A 14,126-nucleotide genomic window follows, 5' to 3' on the forward strand; every position below is an offset into this window, starting at 1 on the left:
GAGTTATTTTCATGTGGTTTTATGTGCCTCAACTGCCCATGGGTGGATCCCATTTTAGATGGTTGGAACACTTATTTTGGATGGTGATGTTGTACTTAAAGAGTCCTCTGTTCAGCACAGAGGAAATGGGCGTGCCTTGGAAAGTTTGGATGGAGTTGCTGTAAAAATAAGGGGGGTGTGGTAAGTCTGAAAATAGAGGACCACCAGAAAGGACACAACTGTAGAGTGGTGAAGCTGCATTTAAGCTGCTCCTAAGATCCGATTGAGAGGGACTGGCAATACTTAGTGTGAGTACATCATTCCTTGACATTTCATATGACTTTTATATATTATTAGTTAAATCATGGTTCCAGTTGTTTCAAAAAAAGTAGTGATTCTTGCATCACATTCCCTAATGGACTCTGGAGTGGTGCATAGCAAAAGACTCATGCTTTTATTATAACAGATTTTGTTTGCCATACAATATAACGTTTTTTAACAAACCGTTACTCATCACATCTTTGTAACAGTACACAATGTTTTTTTTTTCATAACCATTACTAAATATGTAAACGTTTTGACTCATGTGATGGATGGAATCTAGTGTAATGAGATAATTTGACAGTAAGACTCCACCGCCCACCCAAACAGACATAGAGATAAAGGTCTACAGAGTCAATTTATGTCCGTCTGTTTATTTTTCTGTCTTTTTTCTTTTCCATTGCATGTCTCCTTAATATGAAGTAAAATGTTGTTACTAAAGCTTTGGTAGCCAATTTAGTGTTTGCTCGTGCACTACCGTACACTAATAGAAAATAGCTTTCTTAAATCCCTGTTTTTTCCTCAGACTTTAATTTCCTCTTAATTAACAAGTAGTGCCTCTTTATTAAATCCAAATCTAAGTCAATCACATACTGTTTACCCTATACAAAATATATATATTTGGAAGGGTGGAGAGGTTTATTGGTTAAATATTTTGAAAAGGTTTAGCTTGCAACAGGCCCTCCCAGGTTCTCTGAGGTTAGCTGTATGATGGCAACACAGAGGCCAGTCAAAGTTACATTTTAGAAATAACTCATTGCCCCCTGTTTTGAAGCGTGGGCTTTAAAAAACACAGTATACTCTGTTCAGCGACTGACATTTTCCATTTAACTCTTCGGGGCAAAACAGAAAAGTTCTCAATTACTGATTTTTATAGAGACCCAGTAAACAAGTTTAATTGGTCACAAGCAAGCATTTCCACGCTTACTGTTGAATGCAGTCTTTCTGGAAGCCTATTTAAACAGTTGTGTTTATTTTCGGCAGGGAGTTGAAAATGGCGTACCTGCTTATGTTTGTGACCCTGCTGCATCTCATCACATTGGCAATGCAGTTCATTGCTACCATGGAGAAGGTAGTATTCATATCTGGGGCTTGATTGTTGACTTTTATTGTATTACCTCATAAATGCAACATATCCAGCTGACAGTATCATCTCTAATCTCTCGTTAAAGTCCTGGTGGGAGTGGGATGGCCTGGAGAACTCAGACCTGTGGTACAACTGTAGGTTTGATAACTTCACAGGATCTTGGTTGTGTACATCCTCCAAAGAAACAGGTAACAAACAATGTCATTTTGTCCACCTCCACACACGATCATTTTTCTTCCACAAGTCAAATCTGAGAACTAACACTTTTGATGTGGTTTCCTTTCTCAGACTGGCTTCATGCAGTGCAGATCCTGATGGTTATCTCAGTGGTCTTCTCCTCAGTCTCCTTCTTGGTGTTCCTTGGTCAACTCTTCACCATATCTAAAGGCGGGCTCTTCTACTTCACTGGGCTGTGTCAAGTCTTTGCAGGTAACACTGGAGTGAAACAATGTCCCTCTGACCGCTTTGTGCATCATGGGACAATTTTAAAGGATGACACTTTCTCTTACAAATATAAATTTCATGGTTGGGAAATAAGCTAAATATTATATATAACATGTGTAAGTTTATTTCAACAGTGTTACTTGAGTATTGTGACTGTGCATAACGTTTTTCTGATGGCTGCATTGGTTCAAGCTTTTTTTATTATGATAAAGTCCACAATTACTAGTTACTCCCCACTAGTTATGTAATTAAATAACAAAATACATTTCAATTTAATGAGAAAAATGTGTCATTAGTATCAGTTATGCTACTGGTAGAAATGTTGGAGATTACAATAGGGGTTTCATCCAAATGTATTATTTTCGATAGTATTATATAAAAAGCTCATATGAAGAATGTGAAATGTATTCTGTTGCTCGCTTCCAATTTAAATCAAGGTAAACTGAGAAAGACTTGTCATAAATGTTTGACTGTAATAAGTGTTGAGTACTATTAGCCTTTTTAGCAAAAAAGCCCAGTTCAAAATATTTGATAAGTCATTAAAATGTTATAAGTTAAATAAAATAACCTTAATGAATTCATTGAAAAATAATTAAATTACTACATTGATTACATTTGAACAAGGTTACTAGTAATGTGCAGCCTTATGGCTAACCTGCAATCAAATATAACTCTATTTGGTGAACATATATAATTATTATTTCAAACACTGCCACACATTTAGTCTCCTTTTGAAATATTACTGTTATTGCGACAGTCAGAAGTAAAAGTTAATAGTGATGTATTCATTACTTTGTCACACTGTCCCCTGTCAACATTGCTATCACTCTAATGCTTATGACATTGTTTACAAAAGGATGTTACAAACCAACATACTATTTAAAACATCCCATTCATAAACTAAACTTATTACGGTCTTTTCTTAGGGTTGACTGCCTTTTCTGCAGCTCTCATCTACACATTAAACAATAGGGAAATCCTTCAGGACTCCAGAGAGCTGACATCAGGACACTTTGGCTACTGCTTCATCCTGGCCTGGGTGTGTGTCCCCTTGTTGCTGCTTAGTGGGGTCATATACATCCACTTGCGTAAGAAAGAATGACCAGACAAATGAAAACAATGTCTAACACAACGTTTTTTTCTTCTTTTGAAGTAACAAAACAATTGGTTTGACTTCTTGTTAATCAGAAATGTATTTTTTCAGGACTCACAAATCTTTGCTCAGGCTTCAACTAATGTGATGTTTTTTTAATTATAAATGACTAGGCCTACATGTATATTGTTTTTCCCTTGACGACATTTTGAATCCTCAACATTAAGTCAATATATAATGCCTATGACCAAGGAAGATAAATACCAAATCAGTTTAATGTATTTTTGTTAGTTTAAGGCTCTATATAGTCTACGGCATTTTAATTGCTTTTATATATTTTTTCTAGAGCAAACTGGAAATCTATTTTTGTACCTAAAGCTTATATAGAATATATTGAGTAACATCTTTCAATAAATATCACTCCAAGAAACACAATGTGTGAAAGTCCACTGTTTTCATTTATGTGATAATACATTGCACACTTGAAACCAAATAAATCTGTAAAACACCTTTCAAACGGTATTTGAGCAAATGTAGGACATTTATTTTAATGAAAGTATCTACACCAGTTTTTTTTAAATTGTATTTATAAAGGTTTTCATGTTTTTAAGGCTTTTGTAACAGATTTACCAGCAGAGGGGAAACTATGCCTACTGACGTCGTTGCCATAGCGACAGTAAACTTACAGTTTCTCAACAACTGCGTTAGCTTCATCAGCTAATTATATGTTGAAAACTAGCATAATACCGGTGGTGTGTTGTGTGTATCCTTTTTATAGCCATTTCTCGTTATAATGGAAGCTAGTCCTCGTGTTTTGGGGAAAGCATCCAAGATAATTTCCCTTGCTTTACCCAAAGGAACGGAAAAATTGTGTGAACTTTGTCAAAAAACAGCGCACCTGCAATGCACCAAATGTCGGGTCACCTTTTACTGGTAAGTTTAAACTATCAAAACAAATATATTTTATATTTAAACGTCTAAGGCTGTTCATGACTCTCTAGCCATATATTTCTAAGTGCATCACATCATTTCCAAATGCCACAAAGTTTTAGTGTAAAGTAACCAAGTAGTATACTTTTACTCAAGTAGGCCTACTGTAGCATACAAGCTAAGTAGCCTACACGTTTGAGGGATTTTTACCTTACTTGAGTATTTCAATTGTGTTGTTACTTTGTACTTCTAAAGCACTACTTAAACACAAAAATGTGTTTATAATAATACACTTTATTTTCATAGCACCTTTCAAAACATTGTTACAAAGTGCTTAAATATACAAATACCTTTAGTATAGTTTTTTCAGATTTGGATTAATGATGTGAAATACAATCAAGACTAAAATAAGACTTTAGTTGCACCTGGAGTAACATTCACTAGCCTATCCTGCAACAAACAAAGTATATACAATTAGCTACACCTTTACCAGCTTTGATAACACTTTAATGCATCAATACGTTTACATTTAACAGAGTATTCCTACACTTTGGTACTTTTACTTTACTAAAGTACAACATCTGAGTACTTCTTCCCCTTTTCCACAAAGTAAATATTGTGTTCATCGTTTGTCAGCTTGCTCAAACATGTCTCCGGTTTGAACGCTAGGTGGCAGTGTCAGCCATATTGTTTCACAGCACAAATCAACACGTCGGCATGAAGAGCGGTCACGTGACCGTGTCGTAAGGGGGGAGCGGATGAAGAGAGGAACAGCTGGAAATCAAATTACCAAATTCCTTTTTTTTCATGCGACGGGGGAAATGTTCCATGCGTCTGCTCGACTATTTGAGTTTGAGAACTTCAGCTTTTTATTTGATGCATGTAAGCCAATATTACCTTTGGCGTAGGTGGACATCTCCTCATACTCTAGAGATCATAACATGGTGATCGCTGAAATCCTCAATTGCCTCTCCTCTCACCACCCTGTCTAATGAAGGCTACAGCCTTGGAGCTTTAACATTCTGTCCCCACAGCTGTGTATTGGTATGACCCAGATAGTTGATTAGGCTTGCCCAAAACATTCATAAAACAATCTCTTCTTTTAGATAATAACAGGACAAGGCTGACGCACAGTGTCAGAGAGCAGTGAGGACATCCAGGAATCCATTTTATAGTGTGGCTCCCCAAAGCTAATCGCTCCCAGCCAGGAGCAGAGCTTGCTTTGACTGGTTATCCAATGTTGATGATTCTCTGAGAACTATAGCTAAATACTAGAGACTGGGTGATAGAGCTTCAGAATTGTTTGGTCAGGAGCTGTATCACTTCGTTGCTCCCGAAACTATCTTTGTCAATTGATAACTTCCAATACATCTTTAATGTCTGACATCAGTTCGAACTCTCCCTGTGTTTCGAGTCCTTGCTCCAAATGTTTCATACAGGGGTGAAACGGTTAATTGGAGGTCTAATGAGCTACATCTTATCATGCTGCTGGCACCTACTATAATAACTAATGTGTGTGTTAGGCAGATTGAGAAGTAGCCTATATGAAATCAAAGCAGAGACGATAAAGTCGAGTAGCCCTGCCCCTGCGGCCTGAGAAGACCCCATGATTTGTGTGTCGGCTGCCAGTGCTACTGTCGATGTGACGTGGCCAGATCACTGCTTCTGTCTCAAGTCCAGAAAAACAGACTTGCTGGCATTAACACACACATGCTCCTAAGTTAGAAAAACCAAGACAGTTTCCATACAGTGTGCAGCAGAGGGGAGTCAGATGAACAAAATTACAGACCTGTTATGTAATGGCCTACAATTTAGTATGCCCTCTCTGCACTCAGATGTTATTTTCTAAATGGGATAGAAAGTCTGTTTTAATTCTGTTTTTAAATCTTATCCTTTCAGCTAAGTCATGCACTGTAGGCAAAACATTTCACTGTCAGGGTTTTGTGTAGGAAAATGTTGTGTTTTTCAATCAAAAGTATATTTTTTTCACATCATTCTGGAACAAGATCACTGCCAAATACATTAATACAGTAATGCTCTACCCATAGAGCTTACATTATTCATCTTAGGTGGGGACCAAAAATAGCTAGAATGAAAGGGAAAACCCTGAAAGTGAATGGTTCACATGACTGTATCTGTCTGGTGATGTGTCAGTATGATGTACACTTTAAAACCATCCTTACTGAGGCTACTGTTCAACACTTCGACACAGTGAATATCACAGCTCAGTTGTCAGATCACAGGAGGTTTTTCTTCAATGGCTTGATGTGTGAGCCAATATAAGCCACATTGTACCCAGGGGGAGATGAAGACTGTGTAAGGTGACTGACAGAAGACAACTGAAGCCACAAAGCCTCTTAAGGCATATGACATGATTGGGATACAATATTGAAATGACTTGATGTTGTAAGTCAGCGTGGGAACATAAAAATTACTTGAAGTTTTGCAATCTGTTAAATAAATATATATCTCATTGCTCAGTGATGCAGAGCACCAGCAGGCTGACTGGGTGGGGATCCATGAGAGAATCTGTCAGATGCTTGTTACCATCCGCAGCCCGACAGTCTTAAGCCTCCAGCAGGCAGGATGCATTCAATCACAGCTTGTAAAGGTGAGGATATATGCGTTGAATTTCGGTGTTCACACTCAGACTCATCTTGTTTTGAGTTTAAAGTTTACAGAGAATGATTAAAGGTCCCCTATTATACTATTTTTTCAACAATATATTATAGGTCTCAGATGTATCCAAAACATGTCTCTGAAGTGTTTGGCTCGAAATACCAAACAGATCGTGCATTGTAGCATCCCATAATCCACTCTGTTTCAGCCCTGTTTCAAAAGTGTCCGTTACTTTAGATGAAAATAAGGTGCCACGCCCCTCTGTGAGATATTTGGTTAAAAAAACCACAATGGTGCTCTAGGAGGTGATTCGGGTGATAAGGTGGGTGGGGGGGGGGGGTTACCTTGGTTGGTTATTGGCTAATGGTTACACAAGCCAAATCATTATGACATCACAAAGTGGCCAAAATCTGATCAGCTCATTTTCAGACAGGTTTTTATATAAATGGATCAGGACTAAAAGAGAGCGAATCTTTTTTTCCTGAAACGTTCAGAATCTCTTTACACAGAGGGGAGGGGACACATGTTGATGTGTAAAAGACACGAAACTGTGGATTTTGCCTAATAGGTGACCTTTAAGTGATAATCCATCTTATATTGAATATACCTGTAGCTAACCTGAAGTGTACCTTGGTTTTGGTTCCCTACCTAGGCGGAGCTGATTGAGATGTGCAGGTTGGTGGCTCAGAGTAAGCTGTCTGAGGGGAAGCACCAGGAAGCTCTGCCCGCGGCCCAGTTCTGCCTGCGCTGCTCTAAAGATGTTCACGGCCCCAGATCTGTCCAAATGGTCCCAGCCTACCTGCTGCTGGCTGAGGCTAACATGGGTGATGAACACCACAGATTGCTTTCTCCAATTTTCCCATTCCTCTTTCCAAAATAAAGTGTTTAACGCATGACTATGTGCATTTATCTTATATTGAAACATATGTGCTTTCCAGGTATGGGTAATCTAGCCTGGGCGGCGGAGCTCCTGTCCCAGGCGGAGTGGGCGGCGCTGAAGAGTTCAGATCACGTGGTCCACCAACGTCTGCACAGGTGCCTGGGTCGCCTCCACACAGCCACTGGAAACCTGGAGGCTGCGCTGTTCAACTTTGCAAATGATGTCAGTGTCATAAGTAACACACTCACCACAATGGCTTTAGTACACGCATATTGTTTGTCTCTCAGGATGTTGGAAATACTGACTATTTATGAATGCACCTTGTAAAACAAGCAAATTTTCTTTTTTTTCAGATATACTTTGCCAGTGAGGAGTATGGCCTGGATAGCACAGTCACTCGTGGAGGATACTTTCTCATGGCTAATGTGTATGCCAAACTTGGGGGGTTGCCTATTGTTCGTTCCTTGTACTCCGAGGTAACATAAAACAGACATTATTATGACAAGGCAATTTGGCCAAGAAATGTGCTTATGCGTTTCATATTTTATCCTCTACTGTTCATATTATAGGTGGCACAAACTTGGCACTGCCATCTGACCAAACTCCTCGACACCCACGTACAAAATGTCCAAAGTCCTGACACAGAGTTGGAGCCATATGGTGAGTCTTGTCATCAAATAAGCCAAATCTAAATGTAATATAGAACTATTTAAATTTAAAAAACATAAATTTAGATTTTGTCAATCGATCCAAATCCAACTTACTGTTCAAACGGTTTAGAATCAGAAAAGTATGTTCGCAATCCATCGCATCACTAAACAAATAGGGTCAACAAGGCCTAGGTTTATCTGAGCTGTCTTGCTGTGCAATCCAAAAACTAAACCCCAGATTAACACAAGTATGCTCAGGGTTGACTAGAGACCATCTCTGGCTGTGCAGCATCCGCACCGCTACCCTCTACCGCAGCTGCTGCCCTGATGCTAAGCCTGTTAGCTGCAATGTAATTTCCTAGGCTTTCTGGAAGGTTTACCAGGGAATATTGGGAATGGAAGGAAATATGCTTACACAATCTATACAAAAGATGCACAGAGATCAGAATGTATGTTGACCTATTGAATACTGTAAAAACAAAAGGACGTCCTTCTCTCTATCCATTGTTTTTAATCAGATGAAGCCGAGCGAGTTGAAGTGGATGATATGTTAAGAACAATGCTGGAGTTTGAGCAGAATGACTCCAGAAAAGACTCAGCTCAGATTGCACTGGTGGCTCACTGCCTGGCCATGCTGTGGTTCCTAGCAGGTGACTCCCTAAAGGTAAGACCCCTGATGACGTCCAGGCATTAAAGGTTCAGTTTGACAGAGTGACACAGTCCCCCATTTCCTCTGTATGCTACTTCTTTGGATGGTCGTACTCAAGATGAGATTAACTCTAATTGGTAAAGTAAAGATGAGGTGGGAATTAGTGGGAGTTTATTTCACCGCCTTGACACTCCGAGGGATCACCAACTACATTTGTCCAAGGGCCGAAATGTAACCAATAGACACTATCGCGGGCCAGCGATTTTTATATAGCCCATAATTTTATAAATAGTATTCAGATTACTTTTGGAATACTTTCTTTTTCCATAACAGATGGGTATGTTTTGGTGAACAGGAGACACTTATTTTACTGTTTTCATGGCTTATCAAGAACTCAAACACAACATTGGTGTCATTCTGGACAGCTCCCTCATCTGCACCCCACATAAAAAACATCACCCGGACTGCATTCTTTGTACTGTCTTAAAACCTTTCCTTTGAATATGTTATGAATTGTAAGGTGTCCTTGGGTGCTTTGAAAGGCGCCCCTAAATAGAATGAATTATCATTATTATTTATTATCTGAAACGATGTAATAACTTTTAAAACTTTTTCCAGTCACTTGCCCCATGCATTCAGCAGCAGCAGGCCATTCACTTTGATTTCATCCCGTTATGAAATGTCATCATTTCGACAATAAAGAAATGCTACATAAACGTTATCTTGCACATTTTATCGAACCATCTCCGTTTCTAACTTTCAATATATTTTAAAAGAGATCTCTCTCTCATCTGCGTGCGGGGGCGGGGCCTCACAGACACGTTGCATCTCTCTCGCTCACAGACACGCTGCAGCGCTGTGCAGTGCGCACACAGTTCTGCCGGTAATGAATATTACATTTTGTGAGGAAACCTTTCCACCAATAATTCCAATAAGTATTCCAAAATGTATTCACAAGTTGCCCCAAGGATTGTTCAGGAGCACGAATCCTTGTCAAAAAGAAGACATGGCCAGCAAATTAGACGCTGAAGTTTAGCGCTTCCAGTTAGCCTCTCCGTGGGACATAATTGTCCTCATTGAACGTCCGATTCTCTCCCTTTTTCCTCTGCGTTACACACAGCTCGAGTGCGGGCATTTGCCTGTTCATCTGATTTAATTTTTAGTTGCTGCTGTAGCGGAAGTTTAGTAAAGTTATGTTTGATTAAGTACGCCAAAATCTCCACCCTCCATTAATGCTTCATTTGCTTGATCATTTCTAACGGCGGGTGATGACAGTTACAGTATTAAAACTGATTGTTGATGTGATTTGATTGGATGGCAGTGTCCAATCAAATCGCCAAGCCGCCAGCCGCCTCTGAAGGGAAGCAAGAGGCGGCTAGCTTCCCTTGGCATGGCCCTGACCAATCACAGGTTTGGCAGGGGCATCACGTGGGCCTCATCTGATTGGTCAATCCCTCCATTTAAGGTTTACGAAAGTAACTGTATTCAGATTACTCGTTTGTCAAATGTAACGCCAGCTGAATACAGTTAGCCTACTTGATGTTTGTATTCTGATTACGTAACGCCGTTATGTATTCCGTTACAACCCAACCCTGCTTCTAGGCTACTGTCCCGCAGCTCCAGCCTCTGTTGAACTCTGTCGCAGCGGGGCTACTGCTGTGGTGCGGAGCGCATTAACCAGACTCTTCACAACGAAGGATCACTTCTTCTTCAGGGGAGGGAAAGTGTCGCAGTAGGCAGTCCCGCAGCTGCTGCCTCTCTGTTGGACTCTGGTACTGCACCTTACTCACGAGACGTTGTAAACAAAGAAATGGGTGGGGGGCGAACGCAGTAACCACTCCGCCAACGCCACAGTCACCCCCGTCGTGCGGGCCGGATGAGAATGTCTGGCGGACCGGATGTGGCCCGCGAGCCGCCAGTTGGTGGTCACTGACCTAGAGTCTCTGTAAGGCCCTTGGTAAATGTTTGGGTGTGTGTTAACTGCATCTTAAATGTGGGGTGAATGAGTGTATTTCTTGTGCGTCCAGTTCAGAGAACAAGGCAGCAATGGTGAAGTGAATGTGTAAAACTAGGTTGGGTCTTGGGCAGGCAGAGATTAGAGATAGGGCAGGATCAAGCACATACATACAAACGTAGTTAAACAACTATTAGTTACTTTGATTGTGTTACAGTCATTGTTTTATCTTACGGTGTCTTGGGTTAGTACGGCGGGAGTTCACCAACAGTTTTTCTATAGGGTCAAAATGTGAAATACACCCTGGTGGCAAGCAGAGCCGAAAAAGCAATGTTACCCCCTGCTGTTAGAACCCACTTCAAGTGGCAAAATGGCAGCTGTAGGCACAAAGGATCCGGGTTCATTCTACCAGGACGGTGGTTAACTAGCCTAAGTACATTTGATTATTTTACAGTAACTGAAGAAACTATAATTTGTTGGAATGGTGGTTCATCGAACATCCCATGTGGTGTGAACATTTAAATACTGGATCCAGCAGGCCGTTTAACGTTTTATTCTCAAATGATGGTTGACAACGGTTTCGCTGCTGTGGATGACTTTATTTAAATAAAAGGGATATTTACAAACTATTAGCAGTCTTACAATAACCACAATACTAATAATAATAAATAAGGTTCAGTATTCCACTTACATAATTTCATGCATCAGCAGTGGTTCCCAACCTTTTTTCCCAAGAACCCCCCCCAAATGACTCCTGTTGGAAGGGCCGCCCCCCCCCCCCCCACACACACACACACGTGCTGCAACTACTGTCACAAACTGGATGAATGTGAAGTATTTTGTTAAAGGAGGATGAAAGCGTAATTAAGGAGCACTATTGGAGTGACTTTGATGGTTATTGGACTCAGGATTAATTAATTTGGATTCCCGCTATGAAGAAATTAAAGGACGGCGCAAGTGGAAACAATTCACAAAGGGATTAAACTGTTTAAAACACATGCTCAAAGTAAACCAGATTTTGCCGATGTGATTATGTGGATTCAAAAGTCGTAAATAATCTACAAAATGGAGGAGACAGATCTGATCAGAGCAACTGTGACAAATAATCCAACTGAAACCTGCATGGACAATGACTATGTTTTAAAAATGCGCTTATCCAGCAAAGCCTGGTTTGGACACTTTACGGCAGAAGAAACATTTCTATCAAAGAAAAAATTATACATTTTTGTATTTGTATGCCTTTAATAGCTACTAACTTCAATTTGTATTCAAATGAATTAATCAATTATGTTTTATATTTTATTGTAATGAAGAGACAAGGCTTTTAGTGACAATCATGTATTGAGTTACAATTATATGTCAAAAAAAAGAAAAATCTAAATATGATATTTGGCCTCAAATCATCTGAGGCCTGGAGCCCCCAAGGGGGGCGCGCCCCCCAGGTCGGGAACCACTGATCCACAGGATTCAACTATTTTCTTTAAACATAGGTGTGGGTCAAAGGGAATCTAGAAGGCGGATCTAACATAAACAAAACAGTCTGTTAAAGTTAAGCTAAACATTTCATCAACTGATTTAAGTACAAACAATTAGCAGCTCCATGTGCCAACCCTATGGTGCCAACTCACAGTTCCTATGTTCTTCAGTCTCTGGTGGGTAGGAAGGGAGTGACCGGCCTGAAGGGCGGAGCTTTAAAGACTTTTGTGGGGGAGTGGTCTACACTTGATTGACAGAGGTGGTGATGCCGATTGAGAGGGTAGAGAGGGGAGATACTTGTGATTGTTAACAGTAACATTTTCTGACACAAAGCACACAAAATGGTCAGTCCAACTCTCACTTTTTCTTGATGTTTATTGAACTAAAAAAAAAAGGCCGCACAGGAGCCTGGATATTTACAAATGAGAGAGCTGTAGATATAACATTGTTAAAACTTGAGCAATACATATACACGATGATTAGTCCCAGCTGCTTACATATCCATGGAAAGTGCAGGCATTCCATAGATGCCACCGCAAACGTGCTGAATTCCACATTCTTTCACACACAGTGACGTCACGAGCTACCCACAATGCAACGCGCGCCATATATCTATATAGAAATAAGCCATTTTCCTGGAGGTGCTAATATCCTGGAGGTGCTAATATAAACAGCTAGGTAATGTTGCCAGGCAGAGCGCACTAGGTTTTTTTTCTGAATTAACGACCGAATAAATCGCTGCATGTCTTCGGATTTCATCTCTGGACTTGAGGGGTGTGCTCTAGGTCGGTACCAGCGTAAACTAGAGCTGTGTGGGTTGTCCGATTGCCCTTACAGACTGCCTGCAGATGTATGGAAAAACGACTCTCGAAAGTGGCCTTCGGTCGATTTTGGCAGCATCTACGTCTATCTTCTAGAAACACCAGGTGAATACCCCACTTGTCACAATAATATTATCATGCCAATGCATATATGTGGTATTTTAGAGTTGACTAGATATTGATTAAGGCAATAGACTATGATATTCTGCTTGCACCTCGCGTGAAATGGTGGATACCGGAAGTACGGTGTCGCCCTCGGCCCAAAACCCGTATGTGTGTGTGAAAGAATAGCGATGGCATGTTTCCATCTGAGCATGGTCTTGTCAACAGTATCAAACAATTATTATTTATTGATATTTCTTCTTGTTCTAAACTGTAAAGGACAGTGTGACAGCCTATACATCAGGTGGTCGGAGGGGTGAAGTGGGATAAGTTAAGACTGGATAGCAATCCAATTTTCAGTGATATTATTATATAAGTCAGCTTTACTTTCCCCTGAGAGTCTAACAGCTGCAGTGTTTGTTTCCGTTTGTGTGCCAGGCACTGGGATTTGGCAACACTGCCCTGCAGGCCAGCCAGCTGATACCAGACCTGACGGAGCCCATCCAGGGCCTGCTGCAGCTGCTGCACACCGCCCGCTAGTCCCCATACCTGCCCTGCCCCGCCCTCTGCCTGGAGATCTACACCCCCGGGACATCTGTTTAGCCCCACACCACTTCACACATGTATAAGTAGAAACCCCCCTGAATTGGTCACAAATAAAAAGTTTATGAGTACAGAGTTTATGATGTCATTTAGGGTTTATCCAGATGTTGTGTAAGCGGACAATGAAAAACAATGGGGGGAAGAAAAATACATTTGTGCTCAGTCGAATACCCCCAGGCAAATAAAAATGCCTAGAGAACATTTGATATTAACATAGAACAGGATATATGCAGGAATCCGGAAGTCAAATGTAGTAGCTACCTTTTAAGACCCTTTCCATACATTTGAACACCTCATCGCCACTTCGAGTTTTAACCGGTTACATTGGCGACACATTTACTATACAGTATTGATTGTCCTTCCTCCTTATCTTCCAACCATTTGGACGCAAACTTGCATTCCCCTATAACGAAGTTGTTTAACAACCGGCGTAAACGGACCTTCGCGCTATCAAGCAGTGAGCGCGCGATGTCCTGTTCAGATGACGTTAAATCCAACGGGATTCCATAAATAAACTA

The 14,126-nt window shown here is 40.5% G+C and overlaps 2 protein-coding genes across 2 annotated transcripts; both read left to right on the forward strand.

Annotated features, from left to right (window-relative positions):
- Window positions 1-187: 187 nt before the first annotated feature.
- Window positions 188-3,392, forward strand: LOC117541994 (epithelial membrane protein 3-like). The gene is made up of 5 exons (XM_034209407.1): window positions 188-287; window positions 1,285-1,372; window positions 1,473-1,575; window positions 1,676-1,816; window positions 2,758-3,392. Exons 2-5 carry the CDS (start codon window positions 1,295-1,297, stop codon window positions 2,931-2,933), a joined length of 498 nt encoding a protein of 165 aa, XP_034065298.1. The 5' UTR covers window positions 188-287; window positions 1,285-1,294; the 3' UTR covers window positions 2,934-3,392.
- Window positions 3,393-3,640: 248 nt separating this feature from the next.
- Window positions 3,641-13,892, forward strand: zmynd12 (zinc finger, MYND-type containing 12). Its single transcript, XM_034209408.1, has 8 exons — window positions 3,641-3,857; window positions 6,336-6,465; window positions 7,126-7,297; window positions 7,412-7,575; window positions 7,707-7,829; window positions 7,923-8,013; window positions 8,522-8,667; window positions 13,444-13,892. Exons 1-8 carry the CDS (start codon window positions 3,718-3,720, stop codon window positions 13,543-13,545), a joined length of 1,068 nt encoding a protein of 355 aa, XP_034065299.1. The 5' UTR covers window positions 3,641-3,717; the 3' UTR covers window positions 13,546-13,892.
- Window positions 13,893-14,126: the final 234 nt, after the last annotated feature.

This window comes from Gymnodraco acuticeps, unplaced genomic scaffold (assembly GCF_902827175.1).
Source record: "Gymnodraco acuticeps unplaced genomic scaffold, fGymAcu1.1, whole genome shotgun sequence".
Lineage (NCBI taxonomy): Eukaryota > Metazoa > Chordata > Actinopteri > Perciformes > Bathydraconidae > Gymnodraco > Gymnodraco acuticeps.